Genomic DNA, 21,912 nt, shown 5'->3' with positions numbered 1-21,912 from the left:
TTCAACTTTGTCATCAAAGTCTGGCATTCTCTGGATTTCTGGTGTGTTCATGACAACTGGGAACTCTGGGAAAAAACAAGGTTGAATCATGACATCAGTGATCTTCTCATATCTATATAGTGTATTCTATTCTACTGTATTTTAGTCAATGCCACTCTGACATTGCTCAATCTAATATTTATATATTTCTTAATTCTATTCTTTTACTTTTAGATTTGTGTGTATTGTTGTGAATCGTTTTTAGATATTACTGCACTGTCAGATACCACTGCACTGTTGGAGCTAGGAACACAAGAATTTCGCTACACCCGCAATAACATCTGCTAAATATGTGTTTGTGACCAATAACATTTGATTTGATTTAGAAAGAGGCCCGAGTTCCCGACTTGGAATTCCAAATTGGATGACAGTTCAAAACGTATTTTCCCAGTCAGAGGTCGTTTTTTTCAGAGTTTCCAGTTGTCTTGAACTCACTGAAATCTGAGATTTCCCAGTTCCAATTTTCCAGTTGTTTTGAATGCAGCAGAAGTCATGCAGGATTGACAGCATGGACAATTTATTAAACATTTACTGGTCCATGTTGTTGCGTGTGAATGTTTATTATTTTAAGCTTGGAAAAGAGACCCTTTCAGACAGATGTTTTAAATTCTTAAACCCAGACTTGGACCACACACCCTCTCCACTGAATAGCAAGCACTGGAAGAAAAATAGTAATTGTTTTGCAACGCTTGCAGTTAGCCACTGATTCCTTCCAAACCACTCATTGTTGAATTTGCGATTTCCGACTTGTGTTCATGTCCAATGGCCGATGAGCTCCGATATGTTTTATCTATAATTTATCTTCATATGACAAGGATTGAAAAGGATTTGCCAGTAGATTGTCAACGTAATTCATGATGATGACTTCATGTCTAGCTTGTTAGCTAAGATTTTAAAAGTATGATGTTGACATGATCAGTCCAATCAAAGCGATGGTAGATATAACGTGATTTGACGTCATTTTATCTGTGGCCAATGACCTTGAGCCTTCTTGGATGGGTACTTCTAATATAAATCTATGGCAGCACCCAAGGGGTCTTGAACAGACTAGCTCTCCCTCTAAATAAAAGAAAAGAAAATGTTATTAGTCACGTACACATGGTTGGCAGATGTTATTGCGAGTGTTGCGAAGTGCTTGTGCTTCTAGTTCCGACAGTGCAGCAATATCTAACAAGTAATCTAACAATTCCACAACTACCTAATACACACAAATCTAAGTAAAGGGATGGAATAAGAATATGTACATATAAATATATGGATGGGACATGACCGACCGGCGTAGACGAGATGCAATAGATGGTAGAAAATACAGTATATAACATCTGGGATGAGTAATGCAAGATATGTAAACATCATTATTAAAGTGTCATTAGTAAAGTGACTAGTGATCCATTTGTTAGTGGCCAATTATTTCAAGTCTGTATGTAGGCAGCAGCCTCACTGTGTTACAGTGGCGGTTCTAGACCATTTCAACTGGGGGGGCCAAGCTGGGGCCAGTTGTACTGTTAGAGAGGCCAGTTACATTAGACGTTATTGTTGTCATATCGTTTTGCATGTGGTACGATACTGTTGTGTTCCGCCTAAAGCCGTCCCTCTAGAAAATGTGTGGGTTAAATTAGTGTTCCGCGTTGCCACTATATAATAACGGATGTAAAAAAAGAACAACAGTAAAAATATGTAAAAATTATTTCACACTCCACATTTAGGGGGGCCACAAGGGGGTCCAAAATTGCCCTGTGGGCAGGCAGTTTGCCCCCCATGATGCGTTGTGCGGACCGCACCACTCTCTGGAGAGCCCTACGGTTGTGGGCTCCTGTATTTTCACCGCACTCACCGCACGTGCCTGATTTTCTCTTCTTTTTAAATGTTTTTTATTTTTTTATCAACAACAAATCCATACTGGAAGTACATGTGGGAACACAAGTATATATAAATAATATACAAAAGACAATTGGGCTAGGGGGTACAATATCACATTACTCAAGACCTTAAGGGACATACATACACGTATAATTCTAACAGCTTTTTTGTTAGTAGAGTATTTAATTGTCTTAAAATATAGTTCAATTTCTTTTTGTAAGTTAAGAAAATGTGGAGTTTTGTTTGTAAATGTACATTTGTGAATGACATTTGGCCAAGGAATAATGAAATTAATTACATAAAATTGTTTCAGCTTATTTCTATCGTTGGTAAAGAATCCAAGCAGCACATCTCTTCACAATAGAGTAAAATCTTCATAAATGTGTTCAATTATAAATCTACTGATTTCTTGCCACAGTTTCCTTACTTGAATACAATGCCAAAAAAGATGCAACACTGTTTCTGGGAGGTCATTACAAAAGGTACAATTTGAGTTTACGTTTTCCTTAAACTTCTTCATATAGTGGTTGACAGGAAAATATTTATGGACAATTTGAACGGAAACTTCCTTCATTTTGTTAACAAGTAGGTATGTGTGTGGCAACGTCCAAACTTTTTGACTAATGACGTGGACGTATGTAGGCTGGGATACGCCCCTATCTAAAAACGGGCGCGGCTTTGGCTAACCTCGATTGGGGGGGAAAAAAGACGCGTATGGGATACTCTGCCTATTCAGAACAGGTCACGTGAGAGAAGCCTTTCTGTTGCTGCAGCTTAAATGGAAGAGGCCATTATTGTTAGTCACATGACATGATGCTTTCTTTAACCCCTTGTCCACACTCCAAAGTACACTATCAACCTCCCCAAATCATAAGCATAAACTATTATTTAAAGGTATGCTCTGAGAAGGCTCATAGAAGACAGGCTATGTACACACTGCCCACAAAATGAGGTGGAAACTGAGCTGCACTTCCTAATCTCCGGCCAAATGTATTACCATATTAGAGCCACATATTTCCCTCAGATTACACAGACCCACAAAGAATAAGAAAACAAATCCAATTTTGATAAACTCCCATATCTATTGGTTGAAATACCAGTGTGCAATCACACCATTGTAAATTATTTCCCCTTTTGTACTTTAACTATTTGCACATCATTACAACACTGTATATAGACATACTATGAACTTTGACATATCTTTATTCTTTTGTGAGTGTAATGTTTACTGTACAATTTTTATTGTTTATTTCACTTTTGTTTATTATCTATTTCACTTGCTTTGGCAGTGTAAACATATATTGCCAATGAAGCCCCTTGAATTGAGACAGAGACAGAGACAGAGAGACAGACAGAGAGAGAGAGAGAGAGAGAGAGACAGAGAGAGAGAGAGAGAGAGAGAGAGAGAGAGAGAGAGACAGAGAGAGAGAGAGAGAGAGAGAGAGAGAGAGAGATGTGCTGTCTGAGTAATGCCCCAGGCATTGACAGACACACCAATAGACAAAGCATGGATACTTGCAGGTTGTGTTGACCAAATGTCAGATGGGGTCTGCAGTGAGCCAGCAAGCAAATGAGGGTAAGCAACCAGGCTTAAGCTCTTTATGGTAGTTATTTGTTTTGATTATTGCAAATTGCACAACCCTTAATTAATGTCTATGATAAATCTGTTGTATTAAAATAATTACATAAATTGAGAGAGAACAAACATTTTGAACATCATTGTTTACTGTCAGTGGCCAATAAACAGATTATAAAGTATTCTTGGGAGCAGATAGCCTACCAGTGTGAACATGTGTTCAGTGTTTTCAATGCAAACCCATCCACTTTAAGTGTACACATCTTCTTTTTGATTCACTATTTTCTTGTAAGCTTTGAGAAAGACCTTTGAGTCAGAAAGCTTATGAGCACTATGAAAATATTATACAAAGTTACAGTTTAGACTACCTTTTTGGTTGTTGCTAGGGGACAAAGACATTACTATTCTATTGGTTTTCCTTAAGTTGAAAACAAAAACATAAATCCTTGCAAATGTAAAGAATAACTGTAGTATTTCAGGTTTACAAATATTTCAACAGTTAAAATTACTAACACATGAATGAGTAGATAGCAGCTGTTGTTACGAGGTTAATCTTTATTGTTCCTTGAATGATGCTCCCTCTAACACTCTTAAGAAATTAGCACAATCCAATTTAAAGGTGCTTGCATTACACTGATCGATCCCCAAGAACAATCAGTGACACTATTGAGGCACGATATTCCACTGGTATTATTATAACAACCCTAATCACCCTTACTCATATCTACAAATGAAGACAACTCACTCAGATTCCTCACGATTGTGAAACCGTTGAGTGATACTTGAATTGGCTACATATGATACAGGAAGTTGCTGAAAGTAGAAGTCTTTTAGATTTAATTGCTACATTAAAGGTGGAATTTCCTGCCACGTGTTGGTTATTTCACTTTCTGAAGAATATAACTTATACATGCCTTAATTAGCTTTGAGAAACTAAATGATATGACAATGTTCACTTCTTCATCTTCTAGTTATAGAGCCAAGTACGCCAACCCCCTCTCCAGCAGAGATTTCGGTTGGTGAAACTTCCTCCCCCTCTTCATTCATACCCCCTGCCATAATTGTCACTGCCCCATCCAAAGAGGACCTCTATGCTCAGCCACCCACCAAAACTATAGAGGAGGCAAACAAGGAGCCACGACCTAGAAGGCAACCAATCTGTGTTGGTAGAGCCATCACTAACAAGGCATAACGATTTTGGAAAAAGTAAGGTCACATAAATACTACAGGCCTGCCATCCCCTTGAGCCAATGATTCCCTATTCATCTGTGCTAGAGGAGTGCTAGACGTACCAATTGCAGTAACCCATTATAAGAAGTGGAAATAGATATGGACAGATTTGAGGAACAAAGTCATTTCTGGTGCTTTTTGGATGCATTACAAATATTTGTTGTCATTTATCCCCAGCCTTAGAAAAAGTGGGGATATTATTGCACCATTTAATTAATATGAGGAGTGATTCAAGTGGATATGGACATATTTGTGGGGGAAAAAAGCAATTTCTAAATAGATGTAAATAAACAAAGTAATTTAATTTCTGAGGGGAAGCGCAGCTCATCGTCTTGAACCCCGGGAAAGCTTGTAGTCGTCCATTTAATAGACAAGGCATCGAGTGTGTGGTTTCCTGCCGTTCATACTGTTTTGAATGTTTCTTAACGTATATTCGCGTACTGGTCGCATTTTCTGTCATCATAGTACAGCAAAGGGCGAATGAACCATCATCTTGGGCGTCCAAATAACAATGGAGAACGCTGCAGATACTGACCCGGACCCCATAAAGCTGAAGTCGATCAAGAACAACAGAACGTTCACAGTACCGCAAAAACACAGGGTAAGCAACATGCATACAGTAGCTACTAGCTAGTGGGCATTTTATTGTTATGTGGGCCACGTACTCTTTAACAAATTACCGGCACCCTAATGGACAGCAAGGATCCATCAAATGACGCCACTTCATTTAGTCGGAATGTATATTAAACGATTTTATAAGCTGGACGCATACGTTGATACGATTGCAAGTCGGGTGCCTTGTCAGTTTAATTTGGAACGTCACTCTCGCAAACCCTGCTACGCAATGACGCTGCCGGCCTAAAAGCTTTGTTTTGATGTCCATTCACACCGTCAATGGAATGTCCTGTCCTGAGAACTCTGTGACCTAGACAAAGCTGTCTGGGCGATCCCTATGAATCCCAGCCAGGTTAATTTTGGCTGTATCAAACGGCACAGTGCTGAGAAAGTGATATGGGGCAATTCCAAGTTAACAGTGACGCTGAGACTCACCTTTTAACTTTAAAATGAATGCCAAGCTAATACCATTGATCGTAAAGTTTAACAAACAATACACCTATATGCAGAAGTGAACATTTTACTCAAATACATTTACTTGAGAAACAGTGCAGATCCACATTTTGTAACACAATGACAGTAAAATCTCCTTCAGTTGTTTATGTGACCACGTTTTCCAAAAACTCTTAAATATCTCATTCGAATAAAGATTAAAATATGTCTGCAGAAAGAATGGGGTGTCAGCTATAATATGACACCTTGAGTTTGAAAAAATCTATTTTGGTTATGGAACTAGAGTAAGTGAAGTGGATCAACACCCCTTAACAGAATTGTTGTTCTTAACTGACTTGCCTGGTTAAATAAAGGTTAAATAAAACAAATATAGATATGTTTCTCAACCAATTTACTACAGAAGGCAAATCATTCCTACAAAACCTTATATAAATGTTGATATTAGTTGGCAAGGGGCTTTACTTCAACATGATTGTGTTGTGATTTATTTCTAATACCTTTTATATTTCTAAGACTTTTTCTAGTAGATTAACACCCCTTTTCCATCTGTGTGACCAGATTGTTTTGGGGGGGATGTATATTGGTTGAGGTATGTATGTATATATATTTATATATATTAGTTGAAGTTAGAAATTTACATACACTTAGGTTGGAGTCATTAAAACTTGTTTTTCAACCACGCCAAAACTATAGTTTGTTAGCAAGAAATTTGTGGAAAGTCGGTTAGGACATCTACTTTGTGCATGACACGTAATTTTTCCAACAATTGTTTACAGACAGATTATTTCACTTATAATTCACTGTATCACAATTCCAGTGGGTGAGAAGTTTCCTGTGACTGTGCATTTAAACAGCTTGGAAAATTCCATAAAATTGTGTCACGGCTTTAGAAGATTCTGATAGGTTAATTGACATCATTTGAGTCAATTGGAGGTGTACCTGTGGATGTATTTCAAGGCCTACCTTCAAACTCAGTGCCTCTTTGCTTGACGTCATGGGAAAATCAAAAGAAATCAGCCAAGACCTCAGAAAAAAATTATAGAACTTTGGGAGCAATTTCCAAACGCCTGAAGGTATCATGTTCATCTGTACAAACAATAGTACGCAAGTATAAACACCATGGGCCCACGCAGCCGTCATACCACTCAGGAAAGAGACGCATTCTGTCTCCTAGAGATGAACGTACTTTGGTATGAAAAGTGCAAATCAATCCCAGAACAACAGCAAAGGACCTTGTGAATATCCTGGAGGAAACGAGTACAAAAGTATCTATATCCACAGTAAAGCAAGTCCTATATTGACATAACCTGAAAGGCCACTCAGCAAGGAAGAAGCCACTGCTCCAAAACCACCATAAAAAAAGCCAGACTACGGTTTGCAACTGCACATGGGGAGAAAGATCTTACTTTTTGGAGAAATGTCCTCTGGTCTGATGAAACAAAAATAGAACTGTTTGGCCATAATGACCATTGTTATGTTTTGGAGGAAAAAGGGGGATGCTTGCAAGCCGAAGAACACCATCTCAACCGTGAAGCACGGGGGTGGTAGCATTATGTTGTGGGGGTGCTTTGCTGCAGGAGGGACTGGTGCACTTCACAAATTAGATGGCATCATGAGGAAAGAAAATTATGTGGATATATTGAAGCAACATCTCAAGACATCAGTCAGGAAGTTAAAGATTGGTCGCAAATGGGTCTTCCAAATGGACAATGACCCCAAGCATACTTCCAAAGTTGTGGCAAAATGGCTTAAGGACAACAGTCAAGGTATTGGAGTGGCCATCACAAAGCTCTGACCCCACCCTATAGAAAATTTGTGGGCAGAACTGAAAAAGTGTGTGCGTGCAAGGAGACCTACAAACCTGACTCAGTTACACCAGCTCTGTCAGGAGGAATGGGCCAAATTCACCCAACTTATTGTGGGAAGCTTGTGAAAGGCTACCCAAAATGTTTGATCCAAGTTAAACAATTTAATCTTAGTCTTGGCTGATTTCTTTTGATTTTCTCATGATGTCAAGCAAAGAGGCACTGAGTTTGAAGGTAGGCCTTGAAATACATCCACAGGTACACCTCCGATTGACTTAAATGATGTCAATTAGCCTATCAGAAGCTTCTACAGCCATGACGTCATTTTCTGGAATTTTCCAAGCTGTTTAAAGGCACAGTCAACTTAGTGTAACTTCTGACCCACTGGAATTATGATACAGTGAGTTTTAAGTGAAATAATCTGTCTGTAAACAATTGTTGGAAAAATTACTTGTGTTATGCACAAAGTAGATATCCTAACCAACTTGCCAAAACCATAGTTTGTTAACAAGAAATGTGTGGAGTGGTTGAAACACTTAGGTTGTAGTCATTAAAACTTGTTTATGTAAACTTCCGACTTCAACTGTTTAAAAGCTGCATTGTCACACCTTTCCCCACAATTTATGTATAAAGAAAAGTTGCAGATGGCATTAGGAATAATTGCAAAGGAATTGATCAATTCTTGAAAAAGCATGCATTTCCTCTCTTCTGTCAGTTTGGGAACTGTAGGAGTGTGAAGGAGTTTGAGAAACTGAACCGAATCGGCGAGGGAACATATGGAATTGTGTGTAAGTTATCCTTGATCTGTTAACACAGGATTGGCGGCTATTCTTAGAAAGAGATTATTAGATGGTGTAATTCACAGTACTGTCCAGAGCAACACAGATTAGGCCTTATTTAATTACCGGTAAGAACACTTCATACTGTACGACTGTCTGTAAGTGCCTGTAAGCCTAGGTTAAAACACTGTATCCCGTTCACAGACAGAGCCCGAGACACCAGGTCTGATGATATTGTAGCACTAAAGAAGGTCCGGATGGACAAGGAAAAGGATGGTAGGCTTACAGCTTGGTTCTCAGCCACTTGCCTTGCTTCAGTTGCTTTTAGCAAAGTATACAATAGTTTTCAGACATTTCCATCATATTATTAGGTTATCTCTGTTATTTATGGCCTTTGTTATGTTCTGTGTTTGTTTGACTTGGTGTTGTTCTACACACAGGGATCCCTATCAGTAGTCTGAGAGAGATCACCCTGTTGCTCAAACTCAGACACCCCAACATAGTGGAGTTAAAGGAGGTGGTGGTGGGAAGTCACCTGGAGAGGTGACAGCGTACACCTTTCACAGTACACCTTTCACAGTACACCTTTCACAGTACACCTTTCACAGTACACCTTTCACAGTACCCGCTTCACAGTACCCGCTTCACAGTACCCCCTTCACAGTACCCGCTTCAAAGTACCCGCTTCACAGTACCCGCTTCACAGTACCCCCTTCACAGTACACTCCTCACAGTACCCCCTTCGCAGTACCCCCTTCACAGTACACACACATCCCCTCTAAATATACTGGAACCCTTATTCAATATGCAATGATAACATCTTCAGAAATGATTAAGCCTAGACCTACTCTTTCTTAACAGATAAAAACATTTGTTCACATACTTTTATTTAATGCTGGTGTCACAGTTTACAATTGTACATTAAGTTGTAATTTCTACAGTAACTCAACTTTGTTGTTCCATAGTATTTTAGTTTGGGTGTATTCAGTATTTACCTGTCCCATCTTGGTTGACTGTATTCAGTAGCCTACTCATCAGTAATTGACCTGTGTGTATCTGCTCAGTCTCTTCCTAGTTATGAGTTACTGTGAGCAGGACCTGGCCAGTCTGCTGGAAAACATGCCAACACCGTTCTCAGAGGCACAGGTACAACAGTGAAAAGTATTATGTATTAATGAATGTCCTCTTGTTTTTCTACTGTATTGACATTACACAACATTGATTATTTTAGAGAACTGTGTGCTGAAATGTCTCACTTTTCTCCTTCAGGTGAAGTGTATAGCTCTGCAGCTGCTGAGAGGTCTGGATTATCTTCACCTCAACTTCATTCTGCACAGGTCAGACTCGTTCACTGTCAGACTCCATATCTCAGACTTGAGCTGTTATTTAGGATGGAATATCCAGTCTGTTTTGGGATATATTTATTTTATTGTAATAATGGATCTGAATTCTGTAATGAATTTGTAATGTGTACTCTTGAGTGCAGTTTTTCAATGCTTAGACGGTAGTGGTCTTTTAGTTTGCTGTGATTCGTATGGTTATTTTATTAAATGGCATGACTGTGGCAGGGATCTGAAGGTGTCCAATCTGCTGATGACAGACAAAGGCTGTGTAAAGATTGGTGAGTCATCACCATACAACCGCTGTGCTCCTGGATTACGTCTGTATGCATATACTCCACTACGCATGTCCTTTCGCTGAACAACAATACCTCAATGATTTTAAAATTGCACTGTTGTAAACAAAATGCTTTTAACTGTGCTGTTTTCACTTCTGATAGTGAATGTTTTACATAGTGTAACATGCATAACAATTAGCAATGTGCAGAACAATTAGTTTGACATAGTTTACAGCATTATTCAACAGCTGTCAGTTATTGTGTGTGTAAAAACATGCTTCTGTCAATGGTTGATTGTGCTAATGTTTCCCTTTCTGTCCAGCTGACTTTGGCTTGGCACGTTGCTACGGTATCCCCTTACAGCCTATGACGCCCCGGGTGGTGACACTGTGGTGAGTCAGTCCTTCAACCTCAACTTTCTCCTCAGGCGCTGATCCCTAACCCTCCCTGAGCCTCATCAGCTCCTGTTATTTCTGTCGCTCCAGGTACAGAGCCCCAGAGCTCCTCCTAGGGACCAAGACTCAGACCACAGCCTTAGACATGTGGTAATTTGTTTTAAGTCTCCATTTTGTCCATACACATAAGATACATGGGTCACAGATCCTTTTAAACTTATTTAGAGTTTTGTCACTATCACAGAGCTCCCTCTCCTCCAAACAAGCTTTAACATACAGAGAGAGTTGTCTATGTCATGTATGTAGTTGTCTCCTTTCAGTTAGTGAACTTTACTCTGTTCCAAATAGGATCCTCTCTGTTCTAAATAGGATCCAAACCTCTGTTCTAGCAGAGAATCTCCCCTCCCATCCATACATCAACCCTCCAGAGAGTATTTTCATGGCACAGTCACCAATGTTTATTACCATACCATCTGTATGAACATACTGTATCTCATATTTATCCAGGGCGGTGGGCTGCATCCTGGCTGAGCTGCTTGCACATAAACCTCTGCTGCCAGGGGGTTCTGAGATCCAACAGGTGGACCTCATAGTGCAGCTGCTGGGTACCCCTAATGAAAACATCTGGCCGGTAATGAATGTCTGCTAGTGCTGAGCGATTAACCAAAGTGGTTTTTTATTTAATTTAATTTTTATAGAGTAATTGACCTACATGGGTTCAATTATTTGAATTCCATTTAATTTAGGGGTTTTCTGTGAGCTCAATGCGCACACTGCGCTGCAGTCTCTCTAGAGATAAATCAGATCATGCCCAAACTGTGTGACGTAGTAGGGAGTTGTAGTTTCCAACAGGCCAATATTCTACATGGTTTTAGCGCAGAAAACTTGATCATTAACTACAATGACCATAATCCATTACGTGGCTACTTGTCCGGTCTGTGTTTCTTTTATGCCTGCTACATAAAAGACAGAAGAATGCACGATCAAGAAGGGATACATAGAGCAGTTGCTTCGAGGTATTGCCTTATTTACTTTGAAGAACTACTAAAATAGTGATTTTGTCAGACAGCATAGGCAACAGATCTATAGAGATGAGATGATGACTTGGAATGAAATAAGTCATCAAATAAAACAAATGTAATAATATACACAACTGAAATATTTGATTAAAGTAATGTCAATAATGATGGTTAATAAGTGATAAGCAGTAATGGACAGTCACTACCATCATGGGACTTTTATTGTTTTATTCTGTGTTACAGCATTCAACCCACATAATGCATAGGGAATTTGATGTCTAAAAAACATTTTCAAATTGAAAATCGTTGTTTTATAATCTAACCAAAACTGACCCCAAATCAAACCAATCGCTCAGTACTACTTTCTCCTAAACAATCACTCAATTTAGGATTTTACCATTCCATAAGTTTAATTTGAGTCACTTTAATGTTGATTAATTTTACAATATGCAACAACCAATGATAGTAGTTTCTCCCTAAAAAAAGGATATTGTTGGTTAACCTGTCTGTTGTTAACATTTTTCAGGGCTTCACTCGTCTTCCCCTAGTTGGACAGTACAGTTTGAGGAAACAACCATACAACAATTTGAAGAATAAGTTCACCTGGTTGTCTGATGCAGGGCTGCGTTTACTCAACCTTCTCTTCATGTACAATCCTCTACGCAGGTAACTACCAGAGAACAAACCTGCGCAGCATTATACATACATACATACATACATACATACATACATGAAGAGACCTGTATACAGTTCTACACATTGTGTCATTCACATATTTACACAGAAACCTTCCATTAACACATGTGCAGTATACTTCCTTTCACTCCTGCATGGCTCACAAGTGTTTCTCTGTTAGGGCCACAGCTAAGGACTGCTTGGAGAGTTCCTACTTTAAGGAGAAACCTTTGCGTAAGTGTGGCCTCAGGGTTATATGACAGAAATGATTGGAACAGTGTTTGTGGAATTAAAGAAGTGATTAAGGTCTGTCTCTCTTTTTAGCTTGTGAGGCTGACCTGATGCCAACCTTCCCTCATCATCGCAATAAAAGGGCAGCCCCAGCTGTAGAGAGCCAATCGAAACGCAATAAAGTGTAACTTCATTAACATTCTTGATCGCAGTTTCAATAAATGGATGAATATCTTAATGTTTACTACTACACGGATTATGCACCTGGTTGTAAAAACGTGTTGTCATAAATGCATTTACCTAGCAGTAATTATCCAAATCAATGGGGTGATGGTAAGCTTTCAAGTATTCCACAGTTCAGTCTTCATTTACTTCTTGCAAAATCCTATTTCTTTCACTGTGTGTCTGATTAATATCCAAAAGTATGTGATTAACATGCATCAGTTCAATTTAATTCACCAATGTTGCTTTGTTTTTTGAATGGATGTTGGTTAACCTTTGGCAGTCTTTGGCAGGTTCAAGTAACCAATAGGATTTGGTTTGCTGTATTCATGTACATAGACATTTTTTTATCTCATGAAATTCCATGAATATTGTAGATTTAGTTTTAATAAACTGCTTTTTCAAATTAATGTGTGTGGAAAGTTTAGCAACATCAATGGGAAAGGCAGCACATGTATATGTTTAAATGACCTGATTCAAAACTTGTGGACAAAAATATGGGTAGAAATAAATAAAGGTTGTAGTCTTTTTATTAGCCAGTGATCTGCTATATACAGTCAAGGTCGGAAGTTTACATACACTTAGGTTGGAGTCATTAAAACTCATTTTACAACCACTCCACAAATTTCTTAAACTATAGTTTTGGCAAGTCGGTTAGGACATCTACTTTGTGCATGACAAGTAATTTTTCCAACAATTGTTCAGACAGATTATTTCATTTATAATTCACTGTATCATAATTCCAGTGGGTCAGAAGTTTACATACACTAAGTTGACTGTGCCTTTAAACAGCTTGGAAATTCCAGAAAATGTCATGGCTTTAGAAGCTTCCGATAGGCTAATTGACATCATTTAAGTCAATTGGAGATGTACCTGTGGATGTATTTCAAGGCCTACCTTCCAACTCACTGCCTCTTTGCTTGACATCATGGGAAAATCAAAAGAAATCAGCCAAGACCTCAGAAAAGAAATTATAGACCTCCACAAGTCTGGTTCTTCCTTGGGAGCAATTTCCAAATTGCTGAAGGTACCACGTTCATCTGTACAAACAATAATACGCAAGTATAAACACCATGGGACCACGCAGCCGTCATACCGCTCAGGAAGGAGAGATTTTCTGTCTCCTAGAGATGAACGTACTTTGGTGCGAAAAGTGCAAATCAATCCCAGAACAACAGCAAACGACCTTGTGAAGATGCTGGAGGAAACCGGTACAAAAGTATCTATAGCCACAGTAAAACGTGCCCTATGTCGGCATAACCTGAAAGGCCGCTCGGCAAGGAAGAAGCCACTGCTCCAAAACCGCCATAAAAAAGCCAGACTACGGTTTGCAACTGCACATGGGGACAAAGATCATACTTTTTGGAGAAATGTCCTCTGGTCTGATGAAACAAAAATAGCACTGTTTGGCCATAATGCCCATCGTTATGTTCGGAGAAAGGGGGAGGCTTGCAAGCCGAAGAACACCATCCCAACCGTGAAGCATGGGGTGGCGCTTTGCTGCAGGAGGTACTGGTGCACTTCACAAAATAGATGGCATCATGAGGATGGAAAATTATGTGGATATATTGAAGCAATATCTCAAGACATCAGTCAGGAAGTTAAAGCAAATGGACAATGACCCCAAGCATACTTCCAAAGTTGTGGCAAAATGGCTTACGGACAACAAAGGCAAGGTATTGGAGTGGCCATCACAAAGCCCTGACCTCAGTCCCATAGACAATTTGTGGGCAGAACTGAAAAAGTGTGTGCGAGCAAGGAGGCCTACAAACCTGACTCAGTTACACCAGCTCTGTCACGAGGAATGGGCCAAAATTCACCCAACTTATTGTGGGAAGCTTGTGGAAGGCTACCTGAAACATTTGACCCAAGTTAAACAATAAAAAGGCAATGCTACCAAATACTAATTGAGTGTATGTAAACTTCTGACCCACAGCTGAAACAAATAATTCTCTACTATTATTCTGACATTTCACATTCTTAAAATAAAGTGGTGATCCTAACTGACCTAAAACAGGGATTTTTCTAGGATAAAATGTCAGGAATTGTGAAAAACTTTGTTTAAATGTATTTGGCTAAGGTGTATGTAAACTTCCGACTTCAACTGTAATAACATGGATAATGTAAAGTTGAAATGGAATAATAACAAACATCTTTTTATTTTAGAATTCTGGATTTACTAAGTCAGGTTATCATGGATATGTGTAACTGCAGTGAGATCCCCTTTGGGTCCAGAACAGACACCCCCAACTATACAGACACAGCAATACTATTATGACATATAGGAACAATATGATCATGTCTGTCATGGAACTATTATTTTCAGTGCTCAGATCCAGAAATAGAAAAGGGCTCTTGTCCCCATCTTCATTCACATAACATGTCAGAGAAATAGTGAAATGTAAACACCTCTCCCAGTCAATGATCAGCTGGGTCCTCAGTCACTCAACACATCTTGACCAGATAAAATATAATAAAATAAATAGTGTAAGTAACACTGCCTGTAACAGGGGCAGCTCTAGTGGGGACTGGGAGAGGGGGTAGCTATGCTCAGTCAACTCAATTAATTTAAAAGCAGAGCGCTCCTACACAAGACATACATTAAGGCTGTGTTGAAACAGGCAGCCCAATTCTGATATTGTTTTCCACTAATAGGTATTTTGACCATTCACATCAGATCTTTAGCGCTGATCTGATTAGTCAAAAGACAAATTAGTGAAAAAAAAAAACAGAATTGGGCTGCCTGTTTAAACACAGCCTATGACTTACACACATGCAAGACAAGAGCTATGTTAAATGTAATTGTTCAAAAGCTCTTCACCCTTCCTTCATAATGATTAACAACTTAAAGTGCAGGATGGCAAAAAATATATAGTCTCAGTCTTCAGGACTGCAATAGTGTATGATCGGAGGGAAATGGTATGAGGTTAAATTCTCCTTCATTCTTGCCAATGCAGGTTAGTCGAACAAATCCAAGTTTGTAGTGTGGTAGTACTGTAGCTACTTCTTGGCAGGAGGTTGTATGAATGGGGCTTGAGAGGACAAACAGAGTAAGGAGTAGTGAAGCCTCTGGCTGACCAGGACCTCTTAGCCCTCCTGTCCAAAGTCCTCTGTGAACTTCCTGACCTTGAACAAGTCTTCACTGTTGACTGTGGGACGCGTGGTGGACAGTGACCGCAGCATGTCAGACTGGAGGGCAGAGGACAAACCATTAGCATTGTTCAGTATTTGTACAAATATGAGTGTAATGCCTGAATGTGTAAGCAAAATATGAGTGTCTGTTGTGGATGTTTCTCACCATGCAGACGATGGGTTCCAGCAGCTTGTCGCTAGGCACATCCATCCAGGTTAATTCTATGGCAGCTGGGTCCCCAGGCGAACACGGGGTCAGAAGGTCATCCACCATCAATTGACTGTTGGCACGGGATGGCCCTCGCACCTTGAGTACCACAACAAACAAACTCTTAAATCTCCTTAATAGCAGAGAAAGAGAAACACCTTTAGTGTAGTGTACAAGAGTCGACTGCAATAGAGTTACTATATCATGGGCAATGTTCCATCTAATCTGCATGCGGGCCCGAGACTGCCGCGCAGCTCCCCAGGACTGCCGCGCAGAGTGCAAAAGAAATATCAGCCCATGGAGAGAAGCACAAGATTGAACTTCACTCAACTTTCTAGAGTTTTCCACTCTGAACACTATCAACCTTTCTCTTTACTGTGATCAAATCAACTCAATATTAGCCACTTTCAATGCAACATACTTAAACAAAACGAACTACGGAGGATGTTTTGTTGTAGGTAGAACACATCGGAGTAGGACTCTATTACACACGACCCAGCCCATACTCTACACAGACCTGTGCGGCATAGCCAATCAGAGCTGCAGTAGGCCTTTATGCAAATAGACCATTGCCATATATGGATCCGTGCTATTTACTATGAACTGGACTGTGTTACCAGCTGTGGTCTTGAGTAGATGGGCTTGTTTTGAGATCAAAGCAAGAGCTGCATTTAGCCACATGAGCACATTTTGTTCATATCTTTTGCTAGGGGCAGTGTTGTATTTTGAGGCAGGCTTGAATAAGCTAAGTAGCCAATAGGCAGAGGGTAGCATAATTGGTCTGATTCTCTTTAATAATGATATGGGAATGATAATGCATTTGATTTTGTAAAGTTGTTTCTTGTATCAAAAACAACATTTTCATTCACCTTGTCTAAAGAACAAGTGGATAAACAAGTTCATGTCAAGCCCTGCATTTTTTAAGTTTTTTTTCCAATGGAATGTAGGCCTACATTGAATACCACACATTGGCTGCTACTGTAGGCTGAATGATAGAACAGCTATTTAAACGTTAAAAATGTTATGGGACGTATTTCCACCATTGTTTTTGATGGTAGGCCACTCTGGTAGACCTACATTATGAGCAAATAGTCACAGTAGCCTACTTGGCCACTGTTAAAACTAACTTAAAGCAGGTACAGCCTCAGTGTTCACAGTAAACGCGCACTGGAAGTTGCACTGAATTTTCACAAATTCAGACCTGAAATTTGCTCAGCGAGGAAGAAATTAGAGGGAACATCATGGGTATAAATTACCTTTTTGAAGTGTGTGGCTGACTGCACTTTCCTGACAGGCTGCATGAGGGCATCTCGTACAATGACGCTGATGTCAGCCCCGGAGTAGCCTTCTGTCTTTTTGGCGAGCTGACGAAGGTCTGCGTCACTCAGGCTGTGGGGCGTGTTGCCCAGGTGCAGCCGGAACATCTGGGACCTGGCGGGCTCCTCTGGGAGAGGGATGTAGATACGCTTCTCAAACCTGACAGTGACATAATTCTGATGAGAATGCTTGACCATGACTATTGTATCCATTAGGAAATAATTTTTGCTTGAACATCACAACACAAAACATTTCCCATTTTGAGTGCTTATCTACTGTTCTACAAACATTTCAAGAAAACTCCAGGACTGGTCTTCCACTCAATGGAATCTACATTAATAGGTAGACAGTATAAACAAATATTCAGGCTTTATCATTACTTTTGTGAATCTGTTAAACAACAAACATACTGTATATCCCATCCCAACCTGCCCCCTTATTGATCACTGACCTTCTACGGATGGCAGCATCCAGAACCCAGGGAATGTTAGTGGCTCCAAGGGTGAGGATTCCATCGTTGTTGTTGCCCACACCTGCCAATCAGAGAGTAGGAATGAAGACTATGTAAGCCTGTTGCTTATATAGAACATGTTACGCATTGAATCGGAAAGGTCAAGTCAACTGATGCAGTAGACTTTTAAGTTAAGTCCTCTTTGATGGGGTGTTTGTTTGATCTGAAGTCTAAAAGCTGTCTTGGCAGAAAGTGGGGAGTGGGTATAGACTGTAGTCTAAATTCTCACCTTGCATCTGTACCAGGAACTCAGTCTTAATCCGCCGGGCTGCCTCACTCTCATTCTCATTCCTGGAGCCACAGAGCGAGTCTACCTCGTCAATAAAGATGATGGAGGGCTTGTGCTGGCGGGCAAGATCAAACAGGTTCTTCACCAGTCTGATGGATAGAGAGAGAAAGAGAGGCACAAACATTCAACAGGATACTTACGCTCGCTTCGAGGCAAGCAACACTGAAGCATGCATGAGAGCGCCAGCTGTTCCGGACGAGTGTGTGATCACGCTCTCCGTAGCCGATGTGAGCAAGAGCTTTAAACAGGTCAACATTCACAAGGCCGCGGAGCCAGATAGATTACCAGGACGTGTACTCAAGGCATGCATGGACCAACTGGCAAGTGTCTTCACTGACATTTTCAACCTCTCTCTGTCTGAGTCTGTAATACCTACATGTTTCAAGCAGACCACCATAGTCCCTGTGCCCAAGAACACTAAGGTAACCTGCCTAAATGACTACTGATCTGTAGCACTCACGTCTGTAGCCATGAAGTGCTTTGAAAGGCTGGTCATGGCTCACATCAACAGCATTATCCCAGAAACCCTAGACCCACTCCAATTTGCATACCGCCCCAACAGATCCACAGAGGACGCAATCTCTATTGCACTCCACACTGCCGTTTCCAACCTGGACAAAAGGAACACCTGTGTGAGAATGCTGTTCATTGGCTACAGCTCACCGTTCAACACCATAGTGCCCACAAAGCTCATCACTAAGCTAAGGATCCTGGGACTAAACACCTCCCTCTGCAACTGGATCCTGGACTTCCTGACGGGCTGTCCCCAGGTGGTAAGAGTAGGCAACAACACATCTGTCACACTGATCCTCAATACAAGGTCCCATCAGGGGTGTGTGCCGAGTCCCCTCCTGTACTGTGTGGCCAAGCACGAATCCAACACCATCATTAAGTTTGCTGATGACACAACAGTGGTAGGCCTGATCAACGACGACACAGACTATAGGGAGGATGTAAGAGACCTGGCAGTGTGGTGCCAGGACAACAACCTCTCACTCAACGTGAGTAAGACAAAGGAGCTGATCGTGGACTACAGGAAGAGGGCCGAACACGTCCCCATTCACATAAACAGGGCTGTAGTGGAGCAGTTTTAGAGTTTCAAGGTCCTTGGTGTCCACATCACCAACAAACGATCATGGTCCAAACACACCAAGACATTCATGAAGAGGGCACTACAATGCCTTTTCCCCCTCAGGAGACTGAAAGGATTTGGCATGGGTCCCCAGATCCTCAAAAAGTTTTACAACTGCACAATCGAGGGCATCCTGACCGGGTTGCATCACCGCCTGGTATGGCAACTGCTATGCATCTGACCATAAGGCACTACAGAGGGTAGTGTGTACAGCCCAGTACATCACTGGGGCCAAGCTTCCTGCCATCCAGGACCTATATAATAGGCATGTCAGAGGAAGGCCCAAAAAATTGTCAAAGACTCCAGTCACCCAATTCATAGACTGTTCTCTCTGCTACCGTTTGAGCTCCAAGTTTAGGTTCAAAAGGCTCCTTAACAGCTTCTATCCACAAGCCATAAGACTGCTTAACAATTAAACAAATGGCCACCCGGACTATCTGCATTAACCCCCCCTTTGTTTTTACACCGCTGCTACTCGCTGTTTATCTATGCATAGTCACTTTACCCCTACCTACACGTACAAATTACCTCGATCATTGACTCGGTACAGGTAGTCGCTGTATATAGCCTCATTATTGTTATGGAGTGCGTTTTTTTAACTTTAGTTTATTTACTAAAAAAATTCTTAAAACTCCATTGTTGGTTAAGGGCTTGTAAGTAAGCATTTCACGGTAAGGTCTACACCTGTTATATTCAGCACGTGAGAAATAAAATTAGATTTGATACATAAGTATCAGTGAGAATTTATTTTTTGTCCAATCAGGTATGGATGCATAATGGGGATTTACATGAACAGTAGAATTACAAATAAGAAATGATGTCTCACTTCTCACTCTCTCCAAGCCACTTGGACATGAGGTCTGATGATGACACAGAGAAGAAGGTGGAGTTGTTGGCTTCTGTGGCTACTGCTTTGGCCAGGTAAGACTTTCCAGTCCCAGGGGGTCCAAAGAGAAGAATCCCTCTCCATGGAGTGCGTTTGCCTGCAACCAGAGATACATTCAAGTATAATGAACAAATAGACAGAATACACATACAGTATTATATCATTATGGTGACATGTCCATGCAGAAGATAGTGAGAAAGAGAGTAGATATGTGAGGGGGAAAAAAGGCAGTCTAACCTGTGAAGAGGTGAGGGAATTTAATGGGCAGGATTACAGCTTCCTTCAGGGCCTCCTTAGCTCCCTCCAGCCCAGCTACATCGTTCCACCGGACATTGGGCTTTTCCATTACAATGGCACCTGTACCAGGACATGGATCAGTTTAGCATCAAAGTTAATTTCCCTCATGAACATCACAGACACAGTTTAGACAGCTGGTGTGTGAAAGAGAGAAACACACACTCACCCATCAGTTGCTCCTGCAGTTTCTTTCTCTCTGGGTTTTCACCCTCGCTGTCACTGTCACTCCTAAAAGGAATGTGTAATGTGAAACAAACTATTTGGTGCCGGTGACTATGTGGCACTTATTTGATTTCTCTCGACTCCAACCCCATTCGACGCGTGGAACGGATGTGGGTGGGGCTAGGTCTACATAATGGTGCTAATTAAAAAAAACTCACAAAAGCTCTGACGAAGGCCGTGAGGCCGATACGTAAGCTTATTAAAGATCAGTGATACTATCAAGAGCAGTGTGCGGTTTCCTTTTTCCTTCATATTGTCTGTTTGGCAAATTGTTATTTCCTAGGTATGCTTGTGTTAATGTAGGACAGTGTCTGTGTGAACAGATGTGTGGCAACATACTTATCATTACTCTGTGCTTCCTTGACAGGCTTCTTCCCTGTTTTTTCTTTGTTTTTCAAGAAATCTTTGAGTTTCTCGGCCCGGTCTAGGTACTGCATACACTTCCCACGTATGCTCTCCTTTGCCTTGTCACTGTGTGCCTCATCTGGAAGAAGAGATCAAAACACATTACTTTTTGCCTTCAAAACAACAACCTAATTTCTACTCTGAATGCTTAAACAAATTGGACTATGGACAGAAAAATATTACATTTCACACTCACACTTGATAGCATGCAGGAAGTACTCCACTGCATGCTGGTAAAGGCGCAAGGCTTCCTCATAGTTCTTGTTCTTGTCCTCCTCTGTGGCTTTGGTCACAAGATCAATCGCTTTCTGTGTGAGGGAAGAGAGGAAGGGATGAACCATATAAATGAAACAGGGGAGTCCAGGTTCAGACCATGGGTCAAACCAAACAAATAAACTGTAGATTTACCTTTAAGGTTGGAATCCATAAACTGTAACAGATTATATCTGATATTTACAGACTAATAACTGCTAGTACTCTCTAGACTTGACTAGCAAACTATTTTGTTTGCAAGACATACCATTACAATATACATGGCCTCGTAACAGTTATTTGTGTCAATGGTCAAACTACCAACAGTGGAAAATGTGGTGTTATTGTTGTCGCTACAGTATTCAGTTCAATAACAAGTTGACTGGTAACTATTAATCAGAATGTATAATAGTGTAGCTAGTAAACTAATGGTGATAACATTAGCTAGATTTTGTTGACACAAGTTAGCAAGTAACGTAGCGAACGTTAGCTAGCTAATGTTTTGCTACCTGTAATGTTGACGTTGTCATTTCATCTCAGTCTTTTGCTCTTCGCCCAGCGTCTCTGATGCTAATTCAAGGTATCTTTCAAAATATGGTTGCTATATTTTCAGGAGAGGTGTTGCTACAAAATCATGACAAAGGTAGCTTCGCTAGCCTATTTGACAGCCACTGCCCAGGCAACAGCAACAACCGTAGCTAGTGGTAACTACAGACATTCATGCAGCGTCTGCGTCACTCATGA

General features: G+C 40.6%; 2 protein-coding genes across 3 annotated transcripts; one reads left to right on the top strand and one right to left on the bottom strand.

Moving 5' to 3' along the window:
• Nucleotides 1-4,839: 4,839 nt before the first annotated feature.
• On the top strand, nucleotides 4,840-12,927 carry cdk10 (cyclin dependent kinase 10). 2 transcript variants are annotated; one of them, XM_029696206.1, is made up of 14 exons: nucleotides 4,840-5,306; nucleotides 6,332-6,362; nucleotides 8,294-8,366; nucleotides 8,562-8,633; nucleotides 8,798-8,900; nucleotides 9,422-9,503; nucleotides 9,627-9,694; nucleotides 9,926-9,978; nucleotides 10,298-10,367; nucleotides 10,461-10,520; nucleotides 10,878-11,001; nucleotides 11,916-12,055; nucleotides 12,246-12,298; nucleotides 12,389-12,927. In XM_029696206.1, exons 4-14 carry the CDS (start codon nucleotides 8,615-8,617, stop codon nucleotides 12,481-12,483), a joined length of 867 nt encoding a protein of 288 aa, XP_029552066.1. In that variant the 5' UTR covers nucleotides 4,840-5,306; nucleotides 6,332-6,362; nucleotides 8,294-8,366; nucleotides 8,562-8,614; the 3' UTR covers nucleotides 12,484-12,927. The 2 variants fall into 2 exon arrangements, with proteins under 2 accessions (XP_029552066.1, XP_029552065.1); XM_029696205.1 differs by lacking the exon at nucleotides 6,332-6,362.
• Nucleotides 12,928-14,671: 1,744 nt separating this feature from the next.
• Nucleotides 14,672-21,907, bottom strand: vps4a (vacuolar protein sorting 4 homolog A). The gene is made up of 11 exons (XM_029696203.1): nucleotides 21,678-21,907; nucleotides 21,113-21,224; nucleotides 20,851-20,995; nucleotides 20,456-20,517; nucleotides 20,230-20,349; nucleotides 19,933-20,089; nucleotides 17,915-18,063; nucleotides 17,626-17,707; nucleotides 17,114-17,333; nucleotides 15,816-15,956; nucleotides 14,672-15,706 (listed from the first exon to the last, which is right to left on the bottom strand). The coding sequence occupies exons 1-11, from the start codon at nucleotides 21,696-21,698 to the stop codon at nucleotides 15,605-15,607; spliced, it is 1,311 nt and encodes a 436-aa protein (XP_029552063.1). The 5' UTR covers nucleotides 21,699-21,907; the 3' UTR covers nucleotides 14,672-15,604.
• Nucleotides 21,908-21,912: the final 5 nt, after the last annotated feature.

Source organism: Salmo trutta, chromosome 17 (assembly GCF_901001165.1).
Source record: "Salmo trutta chromosome 17, fSalTru1.1, whole genome shotgun sequence".
Lineage (NCBI taxonomy): Eukaryota > Metazoa > Chordata > Actinopteri > Salmoniformes > Salmonidae > Salmo > Salmo trutta.
The sequence above is the reverse complement of the archived record's forward strand: the minus strand, read 5'-3'. Positions and strand labels throughout refer to the sequence as shown.

Coding starts and splice junctions, on each gene's coding strand:
- cdk10 (XM_029696205.1), top strand. CDS start 5,217: ATGGAGAACGCTGCAGATACTGACCCGGACCCCATAAAGCTGAAGTCG. Junction 8,901..9,421: donor GTGGGAAGTCACCTGGAGAG/GTGACAGCGTAC, acceptor GTATCTGCTCAG/TCTCTTCCTAGTTATGAGTT. Junction 12,299..12,388: donor CTTTAAGGAGAAACCTTTGC/GTAAGTGTGGCC, acceptor CTCTCTTTTTAG/CTTGTGAGGCTGACCTGATG.
- vps4a (XM_029696203.1), bottom strand. CDS start 21,698: ATGACAACGTCAACATTACAG. Junction 20,090..20,229: donor ATTCCCTCACCTCTTCACAG/GTTAGACTGCCT, acceptor CTCTGGTTGCAG/GCAAACGCACTCCATGGAGA. Junction 15,957..17,113: donor CAGCCACACACTTCAAAAAG/GTAATTTATACC, acceptor GTGGTACTCAAG/GTGCGAGGGCCATCCCGTGC.